This window comes from Limulus polyphemus, unplaced genomic scaffold, assembly GCF_000517525.1.
Source record: "Limulus polyphemus unplaced genomic scaffold, Limulus_polyphemus-2.1.2 Scaffold229, whole genome shotgun sequence".
Lineage (NCBI taxonomy): Eukaryota > Metazoa > Arthropoda > Merostomata > Xiphosura > Limulidae > Limulus > Limulus polyphemus.
In genome coordinates this window covers 297,406-321,488 of record NW_013665839.1, presented here as the reverse complement: position 1 = coordinate 321,488, position 24,083 = coordinate 297,406, and the positions used below count along the sequence as shown (strand labels likewise).

At 34.4% G+C, this 24,083-nt stretch overlaps 1 protein-coding gene across 3 annotated transcripts in view; it reads right to left on the bottom strand.

The window, feature by feature from the left end:
- Nucleotides 1-998: 998 nt before the first annotated feature.
- LOC106478590 (solute carrier family 23 member 2-like) overlaps nucleotides 999-24,083 on the bottom strand; it is a 27,127-nt gene continuing 4,042 nt past the window's right edge. For 2 of the 3 annotated variants that reach the window (XM_022382196.1, XM_013939146.2), the window contains exons 2-12: nucleotides 23,762-23,815; nucleotides 22,697-22,801; nucleotides 22,017-22,174; nucleotides 15,966-16,116; nucleotides 14,855-15,036; nucleotides 9,498-9,618; nucleotides 8,439-8,580; nucleotides 7,647-7,900; nucleotides 7,071-7,344; nucleotides 4,965-5,060; nucleotides 999-2,463 (exon numbers count right to left, since the gene is read on the bottom strand). In XM_022382196.1, the coding sequence (XP_022237904.1) occupies nucleotides 2,198-2,463; nucleotides 4,965-5,060; nucleotides 7,071-7,344; nucleotides 7,647-7,900; nucleotides 8,439-8,580; nucleotides 9,498-9,618; nucleotides 14,855-15,036; nucleotides 15,966-16,116; nucleotides 22,017-22,162 (1,632 nt within the window). In that variant the 5' untranslated portion in view covers nucleotides 22,163-22,174; nucleotides 22,697-22,801; nucleotides 23,762-23,815 and the 3' untranslated portion in view covers nucleotides 999-2,197. Of the gene's footprint in view, nucleotides 2,464-2,888; nucleotides 2,990-4,964; nucleotides 5,061-7,070; nucleotides 7,345-7,646; nucleotides 7,901-8,438; nucleotides 8,581-9,497; nucleotides 9,619-14,854; nucleotides 15,037-15,965; nucleotides 16,117-22,016; nucleotides 22,175-22,696; nucleotides 22,802-23,761; nucleotides 23,816-24,083 lie in introns of all 3 variants that reach the window. The other variant, XR_002609935.1, reaches the window with a different exon arrangement.

The window sequence follows — 24,083 nt, the reverse complement described above, 5'->3', positions numbered from 1 at the left end:
ATGCTCGCCCTTTCAGTCGTGAGGGCGCTATATTATGTGACGGTCAATCCCACTATTCGTTGGTAAAAGAGTAGCCCAAGAGTTGGCGGTGGGTGGTGATGACTAGCTGCCTTTCCTCTAGTCTTACACTGCTAAATTAGGGCAGATAGCCCTCGTGTAGCTTTGCGCGAAATTCAAAACAAACCAAACTATAGATATATTATGGACAATTTAAAAAAAATCTGTTACACTTTCATTTGTTGCTAGGTGTCGCTAGCAGACAAACTGTGTTTAGGCTGGATAACTTTTAGGTTAGCATAGGTATTGCCTAAACTCTATCTGAACAACGTTTTTAAATTTCGAACTTAGAATCCATAGTCTGTTCTAACAAATTTAGTCTCTATCATCAATGTAGAAAGCGTTACTATAAATTACACATGGCTCAAAAATATAGTTTTGACATCTTTATAAAGAAAGCCCATTCACGAGTTATAACCTACTGAAATAATCGTAAGTTTTAGGCCAATATACATGTGTTGATAGAAGTCAGAAAGATTTGAGCAAAATCGTTCCAAGAAAAAAAAACTAAATACATTTAATGAATAAAAAACTTGTAAAATACAGGAAAGCATTCGTAATTATCAAAAGTAAATCACGAATAAAAGCACTGCCAATTTTCTTTTAAGTGCAAAGTCATTATATAAGTTTGAAGAGGCTTGAATGGATAATGAAGAAAATTTTATTATAAATGTACAACGTTCCGACAAAATTATGTCATCATCAGAGACGGTTTGAATGGATAATGAAGAAAACTTTATTATAAATGTACAACGTTTCGACAAAATTATGTCATCATCAGAGACGGTTTGAATGGATAATGAAGAAAACTTTATTATAAATGTACAACGTTTCGACAAAATTATTTCATCATCAGAGACGGTTTGAATGGATAATGAAGAAAACTTTATTATAAATGTACAACGTTTCGACAAAATTATGTCATCATCAGAGACGGTTTGAATGGATAATGAAGAAAACTTTATTATAAATGTACAACGTTTCGATAAAATTATATCTAAAAAAAGTGGGTTCCTCGTCATCCAATTTAAAGTCATCGTATGTACTCTGAAAAGAAGCATAATCTTAAAACTGAGGTCAACGAAGTTTGAGAAATATGTATTATATGCTTGTATTCCGACTCCAATTATTTACCCATTATACGAAATTCACGTCATTTTAATAAATAAAAGTTTGGTGTTAAAAGAAACAAAGAAATATACATCTTGTACTGTTAAGAACCCACGTGAGTAGGCTTTCATATCAACTGAATTTTTTTTATCAACAAACTCTGATTCTCTGTTTATCGACACAAGTAGTTTTCGGTTTTTATTCTACGTAACGTGTACATTTTCCAAGAAAACAGCGGATTCGTAATGGAGGGTTGCTCATATAAGTCTTTGAAGGAAAATTTTATTTAAGCAGCATTTTCCTTTACCTTTACAATATAAAAACAAACGTGTTGGCATATGAACGACAGGTACAAATAAGGAAAACCTATTCAAAGAAAGCGACAAGTCAAACAAGTAGGAATACGAGGAAAATCTGCTTTTATTCATAAGGTAAGTTAGTTTTTTAAGTGACTAGAGCTAGTAATTTAGTCTCAAGGACATTTAATGGTAGTTCTGAATAGAGTCAGATCTGCTGGTATTTCGTAAGATGGAACGTTGCCTTTAAGAAGCCAAATCTGGTAATTTATTCAACTCAAGAACATGACAACTCTCTCTACAGCGATTGTAAATTGAGTCATATCTGCTGGTATTTCATACAAATTATAACAACTGAAGGTTTCAACACATTTTGTCGAGTATTGTTTGTCTAAAGTACTTGTGCACCTAAACTGGACAAAAGGTGACGAAAATTACAAATTCTTATTTTATATATTTTGTTTCAATTATACATGAACTTAACGGAAACTACCACGCTGCAGGTTGTACAATGACTTGATTTAGATCTATTTCTGTAGAAACACGATTCTAATACTTCCGTTTACGCACATTTTTCCAGTAGCATTAGTTAAGATATGGGAAGAGATATTTGCAAATTATGAAGATTCTAATAAAAAAAAGGTATTAAAATAACCTGGTCTTATTATATCAAACCAACCATACATTTATATTGACTTTTTTTGTTAATCGTTGTAAATAAACAAAAGACGATCTTAATTTTGAGAGTCGATGTTATGATTATTATTCTTTTGAGGTTTAAGTTTGTTAAATAATGCTCTTAATTTACCAAGAAATATATTCTGGTCGTATGTTGGACTGATAGGAATGTACTTGAAAATCTTATGTCTTTTAATTACGTCCATGCTGAACGGGAGGTCATAGGTTGAAGGTGACGAAAGTGTCGACTCATCAGCTTCAGATATATTATGTTCTAGACCTTGTTCTCTCCATTTGATGAGTCCTCTTTCTTCATCTGTCCCTGAAATTGATTTATTCGTATTATAATTTATTAATATTTAAATCAATTTGCGTTTGTTATTATGTTTTGATTTATTTTAGAAAGTATTCAGTTCATTTGTAAGTAATTCAATATTTATTGTTATAATATATTAATTTTTCACATGTTCCTCATTTATCGTGTGATAATTTCGCCCTCTATCAGCACGCTAAAACAACCGTTAAAAATATGCTGCCAGTTATATCATATATATATATATTTTATTTGATTCTTCAGGTATGACTAATGCGTAAGACTGTACACCGTACGAAAGATCAGATATGGACAATTATCAATCTATCATATGATAGAGGTTAGGCTATATTTTACTTTGACATAACTTAATTTGGACATTATGATAAGAGATAACTAAATTAATGCGTAAACATTTTATGAACATGACGTACCATTGAGCTTTCGGGGGATCTTAGTTTCACTTTGACGTAACTTCAAGTGAACACTTTGTGAAGGGACAGTCAAAAGGATTCGTAAACATTTTACGAACAGACTTTGGTTGGTGTTTTCAAGGAACATGAGTAGCAATGAAACAATAATAAGTAAAATTATAAGTTCGTGAAACACTATTAATACTGAACAGTATATTAAACATTACGAATCAATACAATACGAGCAAAGTACACAATAATGTATTATACAAGCTGTATGAGGAGTTTCTCTAAATTTATTATATTACATTAAAGAAGGGATCAATTATAACATATCGCACACTTGGCTTTAATTTGTATGTTATCAATAAGGATTTCATTCTTATTCCGGACAAGTAACCATTGGTATAGGTTAGAGTAGAACTTTCATTCAGCATTGACATGTATTTTACTTCCAATTATCTCGGTCATTTGATCTGACTAACAATTTATCTTTTTGTTGATGTCTTCTTGAGTTACTCATGAATGTTTGAGTATGTTCGATGTTTTCCGCCGCGTAAAAGTTTATCTGTATACAAGCGTAATCTGTTTATAAATAACTTGTAGTACTGAATTATTAGATTTTATCCTTTCTAAAGGGAAGACTAGAAGCTTCGTGTCTTTAGTAATATTTTTCGCTGTTATTGTTATACTAGAAGCTCCTGATGACATAGCAAATTTCAAACACATTTAAAAAATTAACTTGTGTATGTACTCAGTGCCCTCATGATGGGGGATTGGGGGGGGGGAGTAACTGGGTAAAATGTACTGGCTCTGGACCACCTAGGAAGTTCGGTATGAAGGGGTGAAAATTTGTGATTTGTAAGCATTAAATTTTGGTAAATTTAAAATTTATTAAAGATATACATAATTAAAAATCACGATCGAAGAAAGTTTTAATCTATGCTAATAGATGGCAGCTCTAGGCTAGAGGAGTTATTCGCTAGGCTCGGTGGAGGAAGTTCGCTGGTTCACAAGTCTACAAGTATTTCGCAAATGTCGTTTTCTCTGTATTACTAGTATTTGTTTCCTAATATGAATACTTATAGATATAAATCTGGTGCCAATATACTACTAGAAATACTGCATTGAACAGTTAATCCCTATTAAATATTTCTAAAGTACTTAAATAGTAGCATTTGGCATATTAGTGTGTTATAAAACAGTTAAACACTTTCAACTAATTTCACATAAGGTACTTTTTGAGGAAGCACAGAAATTTTTGTATCTCAGTTCTGAAATTTCTCTTGAGGGGGGGTATATATCTAATATTTTTGTCTGTCCTATATTACTTCAGCTTGTAGCATTGTATATGCGTATGATTGTCCAGTAAAACGTTTCCCATAGTTTTGGAGTTAGCAGGATCAAACTTGGTAGGAGGACTCGGGGTGGCTCGTTATCTATATGGCGTAGCTCCTACAAAGAAGGTGCCAAGAAGGGATAAAACGACCGCTGAAGGTCACCCAAGCATGATGAGGGTCTAAGAGTAGATAGGTCTTCAGGGTCGCTGAGACAGATATGCACATCGCATTTTGTGTTCCTGATCCTCTTCGGGATTTTTGGGGCGCCACGTTTAAAACTGTTTTCATGTATTAACTCACAGGCTAGCAGGACCAAACTTGGTACATATGCTCGAGTACCACTTTGGTAGCTATAGAAGTAATTGGGGATAATGAAGACGTGAGGAGGAGGAAGCAGTTAAGAGCGGATATTTTATATTAGTAATTATAATAAACATAACATCATCGCAACATAACTTGATTTCCATTGCACGAAGGCGGTATTCTGAAGTTTGAAGAATAAAAAGGAAATAGATGGGTGGATATTCAGAAAAAATATTTCATAACTTCAAGATGTTTCTCATCTTTGGATGTTTCGTGAACTCAGCAGACAATAAAAATATGATATATTATACATCTACTACAGAAAATCCGGGCAGTTGAATATTTGTGACTTAAAAACTGATAAAAACACCTAAGATAATGCTTTAACGGAATTACTTGTAAGGTTGCAATGTATTCGATTTATTCACAAACTCTAGAAGGAATGTTTCCTTACCTGGTATGGAATTGTCTAATACAAACGCAATGAGTCCACCAATAAACATACTGGTGTTCAAAAGAACTGTAATGAGTTGGTTTGCTGCGTCATTCCCTAAAGGAAAAAAAATGATTCTTTTTGTTATTAATGGCTAGCATCATACATCTAAGCTTTAGGTTCGTAGTTTGGTATGTTACACACCTTTAAAGCATGACTGTAGTTCATCAGATGAAAAAACAAAGAGGTTACAAACATGTGATTGATCAAAAACATAAAAACGAGTGATAAATATCCAATACTCTATAAATCGATAGTTCAAATCGTTACTAACGAAAGTCTGTGTATATGTATGTGTCCTCTTATAACTGGCGAACCACAGGTCTGACTGTCACCAAACACAACGTGAACCCTTAGTGCCCCAGGTCCCATCTGAGCCCCATTTGGGGGTTCGCGTTGGGATGGTGAAACTTTATATCATCCTCGATACCCTCTATATCTTCTAAATGCATTGAACTGGTATGCCAAAAATTTTATAAATAATTCACGTTTATAATAATATGTTAAGATACTATCAGCTGTATCTGCCTGTTGTTATTTAAAGGAGTTGTTGCAAACTGATAGGGTGGTTCTATAATAATTAGAAAACCAAAAATTTAAACATTCTTGTAAAGTTAATCTTTAAATTGACTTTTTTGCAGCGACTGTGATGACGTTTATCACTTATATGTGATTCTTTTAAATTTAACAAATGTCTTGCCCCCAGTGGCACAGCGGTATGTCTGCGGACTTACAACGGTAAAAACTGGGTTTCGATATCCGTGGTGGGCAGAGCACAGATATCCCTTGTGTAGCTTTGTGCATAAATAAAAACAAACAAATTTCTTATATATATGAAAATAAACCAATATAATAATAAATTATATTCCTATTTGCAATAATTATGTTAAGCCTGATGTTTACTTCAAAACTCTCCGAGAAGGCGTAGGCTACTTCTCTGTCGTATGAATAATATATGTTATGGAAGATACATCTTGTATTCTGAAATGAGTTCCTCATTGCTGTTTTAATTATATAATACTTTTATTTTTAATAATACTTCGTTTCTACAGGAAGAAACTTCTTTTATGTGTGTGTGTGCATGGTTAACAAAATGATTTGACTTTCCTAACGCTGGTATTGATATTTTCAACTTGAATGACACATTATGTGACACATGAGCTAAACGACCAGGTTAGAGACCCATAAGGTTCGATCACATCCGTTTTTTAATTTAAAATTCCTGATCGCTAGGAGGAGAAACAATCGGAAGCACTCTCCGCCTATGCGGCTACTCTCAGCCGAATATCGAGATTTGACTGTCACAGTTATAACTCCACCACATCTTGATGAATGTGTTCATCTTCATATTGTAGCTAGAACCTTGGACATTGCCCTTTTCTAAAAATGTTATTAAAACTCTGCGCTTCTGAGAAATTTCCAAATAAGAATCATCATATGCGGGAAATGTGAATCGTTTCGTTCGATTCTCTTCTCACAGTTTTATTATTATAAGTTTTTTGGAAAACTATTTTTATTAGTTATGTTAGGATGTAAGGAACGTATTTATTAAGAACTTTTTTAATGGTGTGGAATAAAATAGTTATCAAGTAAGTTGTCTTTCTTGAAGCATTTTTCCCTCTTATCCATAGCGTTGTTGTCTATATTTCAAAATCCTCTTTAAACTATGACTCAGTGCCTTCTTTCTCATTTTGCTAGAGAAACCGCTATTAATACATATTCGTATTGAACTTGTGGTGCATTGAAACGCCTGTATTATTTAAAAGATGGTAAATCAGTATAAAAAAATATTTGGTAACACTTTACAAACTTCCCGACTTCCAGCGGAATGTGCGAGGGCTTGTAACGCTAAACATCGAGTTTCGGTACCCGTGGTGGGCACAGCACAAATAGCTTTGAGCTTAACAACAAATCAAATAAACAATACAAATTTCTTTCATAAAACTCCAGTTACACTAGCAAATATACGTACCTACATCAATAGTACCTGGGTGGCCCTTAAACCACTTTGGAATGGTAATCCCCATAAATAAAGATAATCCAAGGATAAGAAGCAAATATACGTACCTACATCAATAGTACCTGGGTGGCCCTTAAACCACTTTGGAATGGTAATCCCCATAAATAAAGATAATCCAAGGATAAGAATATTTCTGGATGAGTGGAGGTCGATGAATTGGACATTGGACAGTCCAACTCCCGTTACAATTGCAAACATGACACAGAAGATTCCTCCAATAATGGGCTCAGGAATAGTGTTGAAGAAGGCTCCAAACTTTCCCAGAACTGCAAGAATCATCATGGTAACAGCACCACACTGAACAACCCGTCGACTAGCTACCTTATTGTTGAGAAAAGTAAAAAAAAAAATTATAAATGTGACATAAAGTTCAGATTTTAAAAATATTAATGCTTATATTATATATATACTTATTTTAAAACAACATATTAAGTCTAAGGAAGTAACCATAATATTTAAAATCGTTATATAAAGGTACATCTAAACTACAGTTTAGACTCCTTGATTTTTGTTAGTCTTGTATAAGTATTAGTTTAGCGAATATTTCATTCAGTTCACCAATGAGAACAATATACCGACAAAGGTAAACCTAAATTATGTTATAAGACGAAACTTCGGTATACTTTTGTTACTCCAATTGCTCCAATATTTTCACTATAGGAAGTTAGCCCGCCTCCAGATCCCCAGATTCCAGAGAGGATACAGGAAATACCTTCCGCAAAAATTCCACGATTTATGGCGCTTGTTGGAGGATGAGGTGCACAAGATAGTCGCGCGCATGCGTAGTAATCTCCTACCGATTCCACTATCGACGCTAATACTGCTGCAAATATTCCAAAAACTGCACCAATACTGACTGTTGGTAAACCCCATTGTCCTGAAAGACAAAAATGAAGATATACAAAAAAGGCACATACATAACCAAGTTTTCATATAACACTCATAGAAATATTTCTTATTTTCATCACACATTTTATTCATTTTATGGAATAATTATTGACGTGTTGCAATATGTATTATAGTATATACGAGTTTTACCTGATGGTTAACCTCAATCAACTGTTATAAAAATTTAATCTTCCCTTCTCTCAAATGTAACATTGTCAAAATACACATCAACAGCTTTAACAAAATAGACGTACAATAGAATATAAAACGTTTCCACTTCTTTCACATTTTTGCGTTTAATTAGTCCAACTTTTTGTTTCAAGATATTATGTGTTTAGATAGTTTTTACGTTGTGAACTTCATAACCAAATTTGTTTCACTATAACTGAACGGATAAGTAGATTCTGTATTAGAAGAATCGTTCAACAGATAATTTTGCAAACTAGTAACTCGGATAAAGAAATTTAATCTTTAATGAATTCTGTTTTAGATAGAATGATAAAAAATTAGTTTTTGTAATTAGTTACCTGGATAAGGAAACCTAAACCAGAGGCTGGAGTACATCGTCTGTACATGAAGATCAGTTCTGGCTTTGTTGGTTGGTCCTAGGGCACCTGCAGCAGTTAGTATGGTACAAAGAACCCACGCAGTAATTATGGTAAGTAACACCTGGAAGTAATAATTTTGGAGTTATTTTTCCCTCGACATCATAAATAGTGTTCTAAGCATTATAAATTTTACTTTTATTATAACTGGCCTAAGTAAACCATTAATTGTAAAGTATTGTGAGCGAAATTAGATTTAGGTATAAGCATGAAAGTAATGTTTACTTATAAACAAAACGAATATATTCAAAACCAAATAGGTAAATTTTAGGATGAAGTAGACGTTCACTTTTTAGTTAATCAGCAAAGACAACTTTAATATAAATAAATATATATATATATATATATAGTGTTAGATATATGTGGCATATAATAATTAGTTAGTTTTGAATTTCGCGCAAAACTACACTAGGGCTATCTGCGCTAGCCGTCCCTAATCTAATAGTGAAAGACTAGAAGAAAGGCAGCTATTCATCCCCCCCCCACTCACCGCCAACTCTTGGGCTACTCTTGTACCAACGAATAGTGAGACTGACCGTCACGGCTGAAAGGGCGAGCACGTTTGGTGGGATGGGATTTCGATCCCGCGACCCTCAAATTGCGAGTCAAGCGCCCTAACCACCTGGCCACATATAATGATAAAGTAACTTAAAGGATATGTAATTCGAAATAATGAGGTAATATTTATTTCACACAAAAAATACAAATATGTATAATCTTCTTTTTGTATCACCTGCTTTATGATACCGTTGTTGTGGTTTCCACTTTAACATCTCAAGACTGTATGAGAATAACAGTCGGCTGTACCTAAACCTCGTTTTAATATCCAGGATTTACCCAAACCTTACAACAAAACAGTTTTCAGTAACACTGATTTAGAGGTGTTTTTGTTTTACTATTAAAATTTATAATCAAAATATTGGTTCATGTTTATTGTAAGGTAGAGAGTGTGTGTGAACTGTGTTTAAAATGTATACCCACTGGAAAAAGCTTGAAAAGGGGGAATCGTTTGAGCTTCCATCCTGTTTCTTTACTGTAGCTACAACCAGGAATATTAACATTTCGGAGGTACTGTGAGAAGAGCACAAGAAGGAAAATTGTTCTGAAAAAAAAAAAAACAAGGAGTAAGTTTCTAAATACTTAGATCACCAAATAAGCAAAGCTACTTGTTACAATGTGTTCCTTATTAGTTTATATCACTAACAATGAACGTAAACTTTAACTTTGGCTTCTATCATTCTCCAGGTTTTCACTGCTGTTGGGCTTAAAACGTGAGTATTTCTATGTATGCATACCTTATGCTCAACCTACTTTCCCTATATCCTCCCTTAGAAATATATGCCTTGGCTATGTATACGATGATTTTCAGGTGAATCTCACGTCTTCTAGTGATGGTGGTACAGAACAGTAGTATAAGATTGCTAATTCTTATTAAGTGCAATTTTATCCAAATTTCTGTTTTCCTCAAGTTCAGTTTGAACAAAGAAAGTCACTCAAGTAAACAGTTGTCACTTCATTCGTGATGCACAAAACTAGACAACTGTCTTTTCTGTAGGCGAAACGTGTAATGGACTGGGATTTTTCCTTCCCCTGTGCTCAAGCGCAAATGGTCTTAAGTCACGTGAATGAGGTGTAGGCCGCGAGTAGTCTAACTTTGTTTATAGTTTATATTGCAGGATTTCTCCATTATTTAGATTTTAGGAGATTTACAGACCGATTTCTAGTGAGATTTTAAGCGGATGTTAGATTTCAGTCTTCGTGAGATTTTAGTTTTGTTTAAAATGATTTAGATATCAGTATAAATGTCTTGAGTTTCTTAACTTTAAGGTAATTTACTTTAGCTTTTAACTTTTCTTTTCTACATAAGGAGGAGGGATGTCCACACTGAACTGGTAAGAGAGAACAAAGAACTATTCTTTTACACTACTTCCCTCTCGAGATTCACAAACACATAGCAAACACTTGCCCATTTTTTGTTTTGTTAAAAATATTTTGATTGTATATTTTTATACAGTCTCTTTCTTTATAACGAACTCAATCAGAGCCAGAGAGGAACATAACCATACTCCATAATAAAGTATTCGTCAGATCTCCAGTTTTGTGCACCCTACCTATTTACACTAAGGATGTTATGTAGATTAAATGACAAAGTCATGTAACTACCGCATATTACCAGCAGGATAAGTAGCTTTCAGAAGAGTTTTGAAATAAGTTCTGGATCATCCCTGACAATCTCTTTTTGCCTCTGTAGCTGAATATCACTGTGTAACTACAATAAACTTGAAAACAAAAACAGGATCAACTCTTCTTTCACTGATTAAATAAAGTGCTCCCTCTAGCGTTCCGGAAATAAATCAAAATGATAAATGTTGAAAACGGCCAAGATTCGTTCCAAATAAGTTTTCAATACTGGATGCCTTTAAAGTATATGCTTCATGTACCTATATCAAGATAAAAAAAACAAGTAACTGAAAGCAGCGTGCCTAAAGATATAGTGTAAGCGATTCTTAAATGACACTGAAAGATGAATGGATATGATGTCAAAGCTCAAATAATTGTACAATGAAATCATAAGCAACATGTTTTAGTAGCTTTGCAACTATGTAGTAAAAACGAAACAAATACTTTCCAGAATAATGACTCTCCAGTGGCCGATTCTAAGGGCTTATAATGCTAAAAATGGGGTTTCGATACTTGCAGTGTGCATGTCACAGATAACCAATTGTGTAGCTTTATGCTTAACAGCAAATAAACAAACCAACAAGAATAATAAAATACAAACATAAATGATAAATAAATACATGTTTGTTTTACATCGTATAACCACAAGGAAATAAGGCCATGATGAAGAATGTTATTATGGATTCCACTTTACAAACACAGTGGAAGTTCATGGTAAACTGGTTCATATATTAATAATAATAAATGATTATTCAATTTTCTATTTTTGACAACTATTGTAACCTTATGATGCTAATGCTGTGGAAAATAAAAATCGTAATTTTAGCCAGAATTACTGGACCAATTTCATATAAACTTTAAATGAAATACTTTATCAAAACGTTATTATGTTTACTGAAGACTGGAAACAAAACTACATTTAATCTCTGAATCACTGAATCATCAACTCGACCCCTCTAAAACAACAACAACAACAAACAAACAAACAAACAACCACATTTATTGAACTCCTTGAGTAGGCATTATCAGTCTGTTCAAAGAACGAAGACAACTTAGAAAAGTGTATAACACAACAAAAAATTCGAGATCCAAAAGAACACCTTAGTTATTTAGGTAAACTGTCAGAAAGAAACTGATGAAAAATATATTCTGAAGTTGGATAGTTCCTGTGATACACCGAAAGCAAACACTTATCCTAAGGCCTTCTGGAATGAAATTCAAGACGGTGACTGAAAGTGGCATGGATATTCTTATCAATCAAAACAAATGTATCCACAATAATCAAAACTTTAAAAACAGTCTTCAGGACACCTGTAAATACCTAAATAGAGATATGTTAGTCTTTCACCATTTCAGTAACATAGTCAGATTAACTTCAAAAGAACAAAGACATTTATATTTTCAAGAACACAGTCATGAATCATTTATCACAAATTGATGTCAATATACTTCATGTTACGATTATTTACTCAATCTCTGATCATTTATACTATTGAAATTTCTAAAGTTAAAGTCCTAGGAGAAGCACACAACCTACAATTATTAAGAAAGATAGTTATAGCTTATACCAACATATGACTCTATTGGATAACTTCTTCTTTGGAGAAAATATGTCAAAAATGCTCAAATTAAAACATGGAAGATAAGTCATTGTGTACAAAGTTTATTGGGGAACAGAAATAGAAAAAGAGACTTACCCCATGAACACAGTTAGTCTCACTATAAAGATTATCTATTATGTGTGTGTGTGTGTATGTGTTTGCATCCGTCACCCAGAGTTGGGGCAGACTCGATTACAATAGTTATTTGTATGGAAACTGCAAAACTGTCCGACAGTGTACCTGGGCTATTTTGTTTTAGGATATTTGCCCAAGAAAGGGGATAAAAATACCCTGAAATAGGGCACATTTCCACTTTTTCTTATACACTTTTGGTTTTGAATTTCAGTACACAAGTTCTAACTCAGTTAAATGAGCCAATTAATACTTTCCACAAATAGGTACCCAGTTAGCATCTTATGAGGTCATTAGGGATTTAACAACAAAAGAAAGGACGGAGGGAACATTGCCCAACATTGTCTTTTATATAGTTTTTGCTTCCTTAACGGGTAACCTCAGTTAGTATTTATAAAACATTTGTCATCCTTGCATGGAGTATGCCATCCTCACCTGGATTGACGTAGCAAAACCTCACCATAACACATTACAATTAGCTCAGAATGACATAGCCCACTCTTCTTTACGAGTACCTAAAAACGTACATCATTTCATTCATAAATAGTACTGTTTTCCCAATTTAATTTGGTACTTTTCCAATATCTTCTATATTATTTTCAAGGAAGTTTGAATTAAATATCATGAAAAATATCGGATATTTTTCTGGTAAAAATATCAATAAAGGGTTAGCATTTCTTCTCAATATTTATAAAGGCTCTTTAGTATTGTAGGCCTTCATCAAGAGATTCGTATATTTTGAACAGACTTTTATACAATACTGTTATAATAATAGCGAAGTGGTTGTATCTTTTATCTGTGTGAGTCATCTATAAGCAAAATGTGAAAACGAGCAATGTAATTAAGTCCATTATTAGCGGAAATTAGTTCGAGTAATCTCCTTCATAAATTAGTGTCAGGATGAAGTCTACCTGATACACCTTGGCATATCATACCAATGTTGTTCTAATAACAACACAGAGGTGTTCAGTGAGGTTTTGAAATATATTATCGCACCCATAACAATGATTTCCAAGGTAGAGAAAAAAAGGAAATTGAACTAACATGGGGTTATGTAACAAAATGAATGAATATGATAACTAAACTAACAAAAAGAAGTTAAAAAATCATGGAGTTAGGAGTACTGACTACAAATAAAGTACGAGAAAGAAAATATTTTATAGATTGGAAGCACATAGTTCATTACGAAAGTATTTTATACTTGGAAGCACATAGTTCATTAAGAAAGTATTTTATAGCTTGGAAGCACATAGTTCAATAAGAAAGTATTTTATAGCTTGGAAGCACATAGTTCATTAAGAAAGTATTTTATAGCTTGGAGGCACATAGTTCATTAACAAAATTAAAAACATAAAACAAAATCGAAGTAGAAACAAGATAAATGTGTTCTTTGTACATACGTGAAGATATACATATATTTATTGAGAAAAAATAAATTCAAAGTCTAACTCTGCGAACTACGTTTTAGGCTTAGTTTAGGTTTGTCGGATTTCTTTACCTTTGTTTAAGAGCTTTTATAGCTTTTTCTTAACAATCCTAGAAAGCTTTCAATCATTGATGAACTTAGAATTCAGTTTTGGTTTCAGTTTCTTGATGGCTAAGGTTTCTTGTTCGTTATTGGAATGACATATTATTTAAAGTTTTTTTTTAATGTTATTCTTGGTGTAAGTGTCTGTAGCGTTTTGAGAAGCTGCCAGAATTTGGATTGAACTGCTTTATTATACGCTGCCCTAAACAACGCGTGGTTCATCTCGCATAATCTCTTCCACATCGAGAACAAACTTATCTATAAACAATATAAGAGCGTTGAAGTTTATTAATATTGTCCTTTATCTTGAAAATGTTCTCAACACAGCTTTTATAAATTGCACATATCTAAATTGGAGGACAGTTTGATTCCAAAAGGTTTTTTATTTCTAAATTGAAGACACTTTTGGAACATCGATATTGAATAGCGATTGACGAAAACCAATTCATAACAGTGCATTTTTCACATAACAATAATCACTGTCAATATGATGATTATCATATATTACTGCGCTTGTCATCATGTCACAATAAAAAATAAGAGACACTACTTGGAATGACATATATAGTCAATTCTTCATAACATTAAGAGTTGTTAGAAATATTTTTAGGGGCTGAGGTGGGTTACACCTTTTGAATTAGTTGCATTGAATACAAGAGGAGGTCTTTCCTGGATAAGCTAGGAAAAACGAATGGTTTCCACTGTTCTTAAAAGGGAAGCGTGGGTTGGCTTTGTGGTAGAGCTCCCTATTTCTCATCTGGTGTATCTTTGATACCATAAAATGTTTCCTTTTCGTACTTTATCAATAAAAGCTTTATTTAAATCTTACAATTCTATCAATAATAATAACAGAACACCATCAATAAGAACAAAATTCATTACAGAACGAGACTTACAAAATCGCTATTCCCCAGTTTTTACTAGCTTCAGAAGCTGCTTCTTCGAATAGAGAAAGTCCTATCAACGCTATGGTTGGGACAATAACTAAAGGAGTTAACCACTGAAGTATTATTCCAATAACACCTGTGAGTCCAATAACCGTTTCAAAGATGGACGCCACAATGATAGCACCTTGGATCTAAACAAATATATCAAGAGCTAAATTTTAAACAATGCAAAGAGATATTATAGATAATATTAGATAATAAGTCTGTTATGTGCCCTCTAAAGTTTATTTTTCGAAAGTATAAATCACAGTCATTGTATATCAAGATAAATAGGCACAATACGAATATTTCTCAATGAGAAGCAAACTGCTACATCAGTTTGTTTTATAATAAATTTGTTTCACTAAAATAATACAAGAGTACAGATTATTTTGGAACCAGTTGTATTTATACATGGTTAAGGCAATTACCTAGGGAGTCAAAATCAGAAACGTTTAATATTACAGTCACTTTCAGTAAAATCGATTATCTCATGCTTAGATACAAATATCAGTGTTCCAGATAAGAATCGTATCCATTTAAATACATATATTTTTACGTAAAAATGCCTTAGAAATAAAAATTGTGTGTATCAAGAAGACACAGTATATCATCTATGTAAAGATGTATTAAAACTGTTTAAATCTTTACTTTTCGCCCTCAAAATTTGTATATATTAATGTTTGGTTTTCTTAAATCAATTGTATAAAATAAGTGAAATGCATAGAACCAGGTGAATAAGGCGAAAATAAATTAGGATTTTGTGATAGCCATTTTTTATAGTGTCATTCACGACTTTACACTTTCTGAGAAAAAAGCTGGGTTTATCTAAATAGTATAAACATTATAAGTTTAAATTGACTAGTGAATAACACAAAAATAAATTAAGATTTTTCTGGAACCTTTTTTTTTCAGTTTTCGTTGATTAACTAAATATTTATTTTTTGTGGGTTAGACAGTAAAAACATTTATTACTGAACGAGAGGAAAGCTGGGTTTACCTAAACTGTATAGTTATCAACATCATAAGTTTATTTTGGATACAGAATATTTTAACAGACTATTTTAATATAATTTCTCACCTCTCTCATTCGGAGTTGCCAGATTTCTTGTAGCTCGTCTTCTGTTGCCGACAGCATTTCTTCCTCACTAGGACACTTCCACTGAGGTAAGTTCAAAATAGCAAATATCGAAGCCAGAAAGGCAGAAGACGAGCCTTGAATTATCGGGAGCCTACATAAAAAACCATAAAGTCAGTTCTTCATGTCTAAATATTGAAGTAGCTCTGTCCGTAATTGCGATGTACGGTTTAAGAGCATAACAATAAATCGAAGCAACAGTAAACAATATAAGTACGAGCCTGAAATATATATATATATTTCTATATAAAAGCTGAAATAGTGTCAGAGTTCTATAAAAAATTGTATTATTTTCCTGTTCGCGAAACCTTCCACAGAATCAACTTTATCATATTCTAGGCAGTTTATATCATTTATAGTCCCCCTCCTCCCCGTGTTTCAGCATAAAGTCTGCAAGCATACAACGCTAAAAAGGGTAGAGCACAGATAGCCCACTGTGTAGCTTTGTGCTTAAGAACAACCAAATCAATTATCATTTATATATACATTATACTTTTAGCTTATAATTGTTCGAAACCAGACAGACATTCTGGTAAGAAACATTCATATAAATTAATTGCTCTCAGAACCATGGACTTCCCGAATAGTGGAAAGCAAGATATATAGCTTCCGCAATGTCGTTTGGCCACAGGCTATCATGGCTCAAATAGAGTACGCCCAGGACCTCCGTGCAGCTGACACTATATACCATAAACTCTGCAGCACCAACTTTAGGACTAGGTTCCAAGTTCTGCAGTACCACTTTAGGACTAGGTTCCAAGTTCTGCAGTACCACTTTAGGATTGGATTTCAAATTCTGCAACAGTTTTTGACAGAAGATAATCAAATTTCAAAGCGATTCAAGAAAGGAAGACCACTGAAGGCAGAGGCCTTCATCTAAGTAGTTGACTTCCATGTGGCCCATGGGAATGAGCAGACTACAGTTAATGATGTGAAGTCAGTTGACGAATATATACCCTGATTCCAGTGAGATGTCATCCATAGATGGGACACATCTTTTTTCCCGGAGTATTTGCATTCGCTGCTGCAGCTGCTTTTAGTGGGAAAGAGGCTGGTAGGAAGGTGGCTTCAATAGGCCGGGCTATAATGGATACAGTTCGACCACAGGTGTTAGTAGTTCCACTGCAGCTGAGACTGGCTGTGCAGATGCACTATCACTTCACCTCTAGGCTCCTTATCGATTTACAGAGTGAACACGGTTTCTACAGCCTATATCATGAAGTCCAGCCGTTTGAACGGAGTGCTGCCGTAACTTACAGCACTGACATCCCTAACTTCACTGCAGGTTATTACATTCAGTATATGGCTGACAATGTTGATCACAATGCGAGAACCATTGATGGCCAATACACTTTTCACAGGATGGGTATCCTAGCCACAATCACACCTGCAAAGAAAGGTAGAAGATTGATTCCCCAAATCTCTATGACAGTAGAAGATATTGCAGCTGTTGACCGAGTCAATATCAAACCCATGACATTGCCATGTACTGGGTTGCAGTCTCTCACTTATGGAAAGTTGGATTTCCAGCCATGTGAGACACTGTTGGTGGTACTACTAACACACTGTGGAACATTTTATTACATCTTTGGTCCCATTGCCCATCGTGGCCCATCTACCAAGGCTCCAATCTTGAGCAACATCCGTGATCTTCCTACCTGTGATCAACCTTGGTCCTGGGAATCTCTCCTGTATCCCTTCCACCACGTAATTCATTCGCGACCATGCCAAGCAGTATGATGTAATACCCATTATAACATTTGATCAGCCACTTTGGTGGAAGGCACTGTCAATTATAAAATGTGAACCCGATGGGAGCAAATTGCGTGATATCATTCTCAGATTTAGAGGCTTCCATACACCTCATGAGCTTCCTTGTGTGTATCAGACATATCATGGCTGGGTCTGGTCTTCAGTGTGTCTTAGAGAAAGTCTATTCCAGCAATACTTTCAGTCACGTGCTCACTGGCAAGGCTTATGACAGAGCAGTGTATGGCCACCTGCTTGTTGCAGAAACCATAAACACCATGTTGACTGCCATATTACTGGCCATCCACTGCCAGCCACATCTCTGGAGCCTATTGTAGAACAGCTCAGTCAGGAGCTGATTGATGCAGCTGAGGAACATGATGAGAACAATGGTAGCAAATCATCATCTACTGGTGAAGTAGGAAATGCTGAAGCTGGAGCAACAGGACACACAGAATAATGATGTCTGACGTGACTCTAGTGACAGAGAAGCTATTGATGCTTATCTCAGAGAGGCAGTCAGCTTGTACGATAATCTGATGTCTGGCAGTGGGCCAGCAGCACATGTACAATCATCAGATGCTCTTCGAGGGATATAATCCAGAATACAGGCTTCAAAGGTATCACTAACAGATTTCCACACTGCAAAAACCATGGCTTCAATATCTTGATATGGTAGACATCATGCATCGCTTTCTGAGATCAGAATGCACTGGTGTCTGCAGATTTCACTTTTAAGTTATGCAGGAGATGTTGCCCTATCTTTACACAAAATCCATACATGTTTATTTGCAGCACACGACACAGTTATCTACTAAGTATCCTGGGGCACACAACACCTTTGCTGATGGTCTCCATGTGGTAAAACGCTCAAATTGGTACTGGGGTAACCTGTCCACCTACACACCTTGTTATAGGACAGGTTTTGAGGAGGAGCTTAAAGACAACAGGGAGACTAACCATAGGACGAGGGATGGAAGATAGTAAGAGGAACATTTGGTTACTATCAAGTCCAGTATACGCGGAAGTAAACCATTGCTATGCAGGATTTTACTTCAGTGATCTTCAGCATCAGCGACCAGCACAAGGACATGACAAGAGCACGTCAGAAACGATACGTTCATCTTACAACGAAGCTCATCTCCTTTTTATCTTCAAGATCGCCATTTTCACAAGTTACCACACTTTACAGCATTGACACTGGTGTCTGTACCGAGGACGATGTGAATGTGGACCATGCTGTTAGTGTGGGTCAAAAATCCTGAATGGGATGCTGGGCCAAAATGTCTTGGAGTGTGTCTTTAGGAAGAATGATCATGCACAAATAATCAGCAATATGTGTTGGTTCTAAGTCTATAGTAATCGACCCCAACTTCTATTCCAGTGCTTGATCACAGCTGGTATAAACAGCGGCGAACTGGACCAAGTATTCAAGTACGAGCTACGTACCTACCCTCTGACTCTCATCCAGTTTAGCCAAGTACTACTGGAAGCCGATAAACCTGCACTGGCCAAAGCTATATAAAAATATATACCTGATGTAGAAGATAACCTGTCTCATTGTGCTCTGGACGTATTTGACGGTGCTTTTCTCTTAAATCTAGTCTCTTGGGAGACTAGAGAAACATGGGAAAGAATATTGACCCATTTTACTCGATATGTCATGAAGAAGTATGGCTATGCTACCATCATCTTTGATGGGTATGAAACTGGTCCTACCAAGGATGGAGCTCAAGAAAGACGATATACAGGTAATCCAGGTCCCACAATGCATTTCACCAGTCACATGGTGTGCATACAAAGTAAAGACAAGTTCTTGTTAAACAGTACCAACAAGCAAAAGTTCATCAATACACTTAGTTGGAGCAAGAGGGCTGCGAGGTGCTGATTGCCAGATCCGATGCGGGATGTCTTTATATTGTCAGGTTGGCTAATCATCATAACACAGTGTTGTTAGGAGGCGTATTGTTATGCCATCAGGTACGGAACATTTCTTTCAAACTGTACACGAACGGAAGCTACATTTCAAAAAACAACACGATGCCTGGATCTTAAACAGCTTCAGCAGTCAATTGGGAAGCAGTTGTGACAATCTTCTTTTTGTACATGCTATTCTGGGCTGTGAGACTACGTATCACTTGTTTGACATTGGCAAGCCCATTGCTCTGAAGAATGCAAAATCCAGTCAGTACTTCCATCAGTAAGCTTCTACGTTCAGATCCCCAACTGCAAGGTGGTGCAACATCATAAAAACTGGTGAAAATGCTAAGATCTGTATATACCATGCTGAGCCGGCGGAGACACTGGACACCCTTAGATTGCGAATTTTCCACCAGAAGGTGTCCTCAAACACAACCTGTGTACAGCTTCACAAACTGCCTCCAGCATCTGTCACTGTCCAACATCGCAGCCTCCGCGTCTATCATCAGGGGCAGCAATGGTTGGAAGTGGATTTGTCGGCGGAAACATGGGGATGGACGATCCAGGACTACAAGATGATTCCTGTCTCCACTGACTTACAGCCTGCTCCTCATACTTCCTGGATGACATTAATTTATTTTGTATTTTTCAGTGTGTATGTACGAGCTTTGTGTTGGTCAGAGTGTGTATCAACTTTGTATTATTCTCTGTATAGATATATATATACGTTGTATTGGTCAATGTGTATATAAACTTTGTGTTATTTCTTGTCAATATCACCTTTGAATGTATATAATATTGTGTATTAGTGCGATAAAGGACAGTCAAAATTTTACGTGTTTGGAATAAATATATTAAATGTCATACAGTACATAGTGTACATAACCGGCTTTCTTTGAAACTGGTTGTTAGAACCTGGGGATTGTTCTACATCTTTATGCAACAAACTTCGTATATATACATACATATATGTATATAAAGCTGTTTTTATAATTTTTTTCCATGGTTCTGAGAATTCATCACTTTATGGTAGGTTACATACTATATATTTTCGAGTGTTGTGTACATCCAATTACTCGGCAGAATAACGTAAAACACTATTTAAGTCTTAACTATGCTCTTGAGAGAAAAATAATTGGTCTGAAGGAAGGACCGAGTCAACAACAACCGTTTCTCACTGACAACACATAACGAGTAGCGATATTGACTATGATGATCATAATGGTTATAATGCTTCCATAGCCGAAAGCGTGGAGCATGTCCATCGGCTTATTGCGGCTCGAACCTTGGACTTTAGATCTTCAGTCCATTACAATATTCATAAGGTCATACCAAGCTCTAAATAATAAGACTTTATCTTGATTATAATTTGTATTTAATCAATATTTTACATATAGGTGTACTCAGTGACAAAACACCGTAAAAGCTAAAGGAATAGAGAAATCACAATCAGAAAAGAAATACAAAGACTAACTGTATGTAAGATTGTTTTTGTTTATAAGTAGCAAGGCCTTATGCAGTGTACTGCATCAGTGTACTGTAAAAACGAATAAAAAATTCATGCAAAAGTATCATATTGCTTATATCCACATTTATTAATATTTAATGATATTCGGGATTAATCAGCTCATAGTTAGCGTGACGAAGAAAGTTAGAAAAGGGGCATGTCTGAAAATATATACACAGGTTATAAATACATATACATAGTTAATATCACAGTATGTACTTGATTGGGTAGGTGGAAAAAATGTAAGGTTTATATCAAAAGAGTTGAAACTGTGAAATGAATTAGAGTTTCAAGTTCAAATTTAAATTTAATGACAGGTATTCGGGAAATTAACTAATTAAATAACTAGTTACTTCGGCTATTCGAGGATGGGATGTCATCCTTCGCCCCGCACGCGATTGAGGTTATAAGGCTTACTGGAGAAGAAAAAAATAGAGTTAATCCACGTCATCCATTTTACGTAGTTTGACTCCTTTTCCAATGATTCAGCATTGTATCCATATAGAAACACATATTCGAAAACTTCACTAACCTATTCCAAATGATTATTGTTGATGACAACACAAGCATTTCTTAAGTACCATGAAACTGGGTTATGACTATTTTGGAGTTATGTAAGCATCAGATATGTAAAACGAAAAAAAAAAAATGGTTAGGTCACATATTGTCGGGATACTGTACGTCAGTGTAAATATGTAACATGGTCTTCATTTGTTTCTTGTGGTCAAGGGCATCTACAGAATATTACAGTTTTATAATATTTGAAATGTTCTCCAATTCTAAGCTATTAAAGACAGATGAGTGACATAGGATCTTACCTTGTACCGAATGTTGACTGGATTAGGGTCCCTAAGCCTGACACAAAAAATATTGTTGATGTTATGTACCCTCGAGCTGGGTCGGAGTCTTGGATGCAGAGCTTTGGTGTGACCAAATAAGGATATGCCACAGTCGACCCGAACATCGTCAGATATTGCTATTATTTTCAAATCAGTAAATACATTGTTTTTATTCATATTTCAATCAACTGACTTAAAGACTTGTGTGTAAGGTGCTTTAACTTATTTTTACTGAACAGTACTAACCTATTTTCATGTAGGTATCTGAACATCAACATTAACAATGTGTAACGTTTATATTATCAATGTGTAAAATTGACGCTTCTATTTTATTCTTCTATACATTTAAGTAGACAAACTGACTCAAAGAATGATTTTCTCCATCATCAAAATTTTTGGGTCAAAGAAGAGAAAAGACCCATTTTAAGATGTGTGACATGTAACCGAGTTAGACGATTTTTGGGTAATTACATCCATGATTTGTAATTTTAAACATCTCAGGTTGAGACACAAAGTAAAACACAGTTTTATTGTCACTTTAAAAAAAAATTCTTAAGAAACTTGTTATATTCTAAAATATTTTGTGCTTTTATTTGAAATAGTGATTTACGTAATAATATATAATGAAAAAAAAAATATATTAAATTTCATGTTCTCACCTGAATCCCAAGTAGGATACAGAGGTACCAACGAGGAGCTTCATCCACTGTGTATAAGATGTCACCCCTAACTCTGCCTTCGTTTGTGACTTCCACAATAGACGCCTACAAATTAATGGATGGTAAAAAGATAGACAATTAAATGGTTTTAAGTACCTTTAGAGGTACACGTATCACGTTTACTTAATTCAAACCTGTATTTTTCAAGGTTCGTTTGGTGTTTGTTTAATTTTTTCTTCAACACTTGAACCAGTCGTGCTAGTTTTGGAATTAACTTGAAAAATTCTTGGATTTCTTTATGTTTACATTGTAAGCCCTTCACTGGGTATATCGCGTTGGAGAAGTTTCCATCAGATGGCAAGTTTCGCGTCTCTATACATTGTGTTCATTAGTAATAAATTTTCATTTTCTTAATACACGTTTTGAAACAAAATAATGTTTATTAGTATATGTAACTATTTTTAGAAGTTTGGTTTGAGATTCTTGTTTTAAACGTTTGATTAATATGTGTAGTTGGACATATTATAATATTATAAATGACATCGACCAGCTTCTCGAGGAAAGTTTTTAGTACAACTTTTTTTTACATGGAGAGAGTACTTTAATCAACAATCATAACTAAAATGTTAACAATTAGAACAAACATTTAATTTTATTTTGGACCAAAGAAAAACATACGATTGGCTGAAAGCTAATTTATTTACTCTTTATATTCATTTCAAAACGAGTTGTACTTGACTCAAACAGACTCATATACAGCAAACACAGATAAATTGTCAGAATAATTCAACCAAACATATACTGGAGTTATTATAATGTAAAGATAATTTGAAGATAGCTTGTATAACTAAGATACCACAAAAAGTGTTTTAGAGGTTGAGATATCTCTGAAACTATCTTTCGTAACATTTTCTTATAGCAATATTATTAAATACTCTATAATCCTTTGCTTGTTTTAATTTTTTACTAGTTTTTGCTCTCTACGCATAAAATGTTTATAAATTAAGCTAAAGAAAACTAACTAATCAATAAGGAGATTTCTATACCAGACTAACCGCTTCTTACCTGTGTTTCATCAACTTTTGTCTGGCTTTCTTTTCCTGCGGCGTTTGTTTCGTTCTACGTGTAAAGAGATACACACACGCATATATAAATATGTATATACATAAACTTGTTAATGTTCAACGAGTTCAATGTTCAACTTCACAGTCGTTGGTTTCATTCTAAGTTTAAATTTTATATGTATATACATAAACTTGTTAATGTTCAACGAGTTCAATGTTCAACTTCACAGTCGTTGGTTTCATTCTAAGTTTAAATTTTATATGTATATACATAAACTTGTTAATGTTCAACGAGTTCAATGTTCAACTTCACAGTCGTTGGT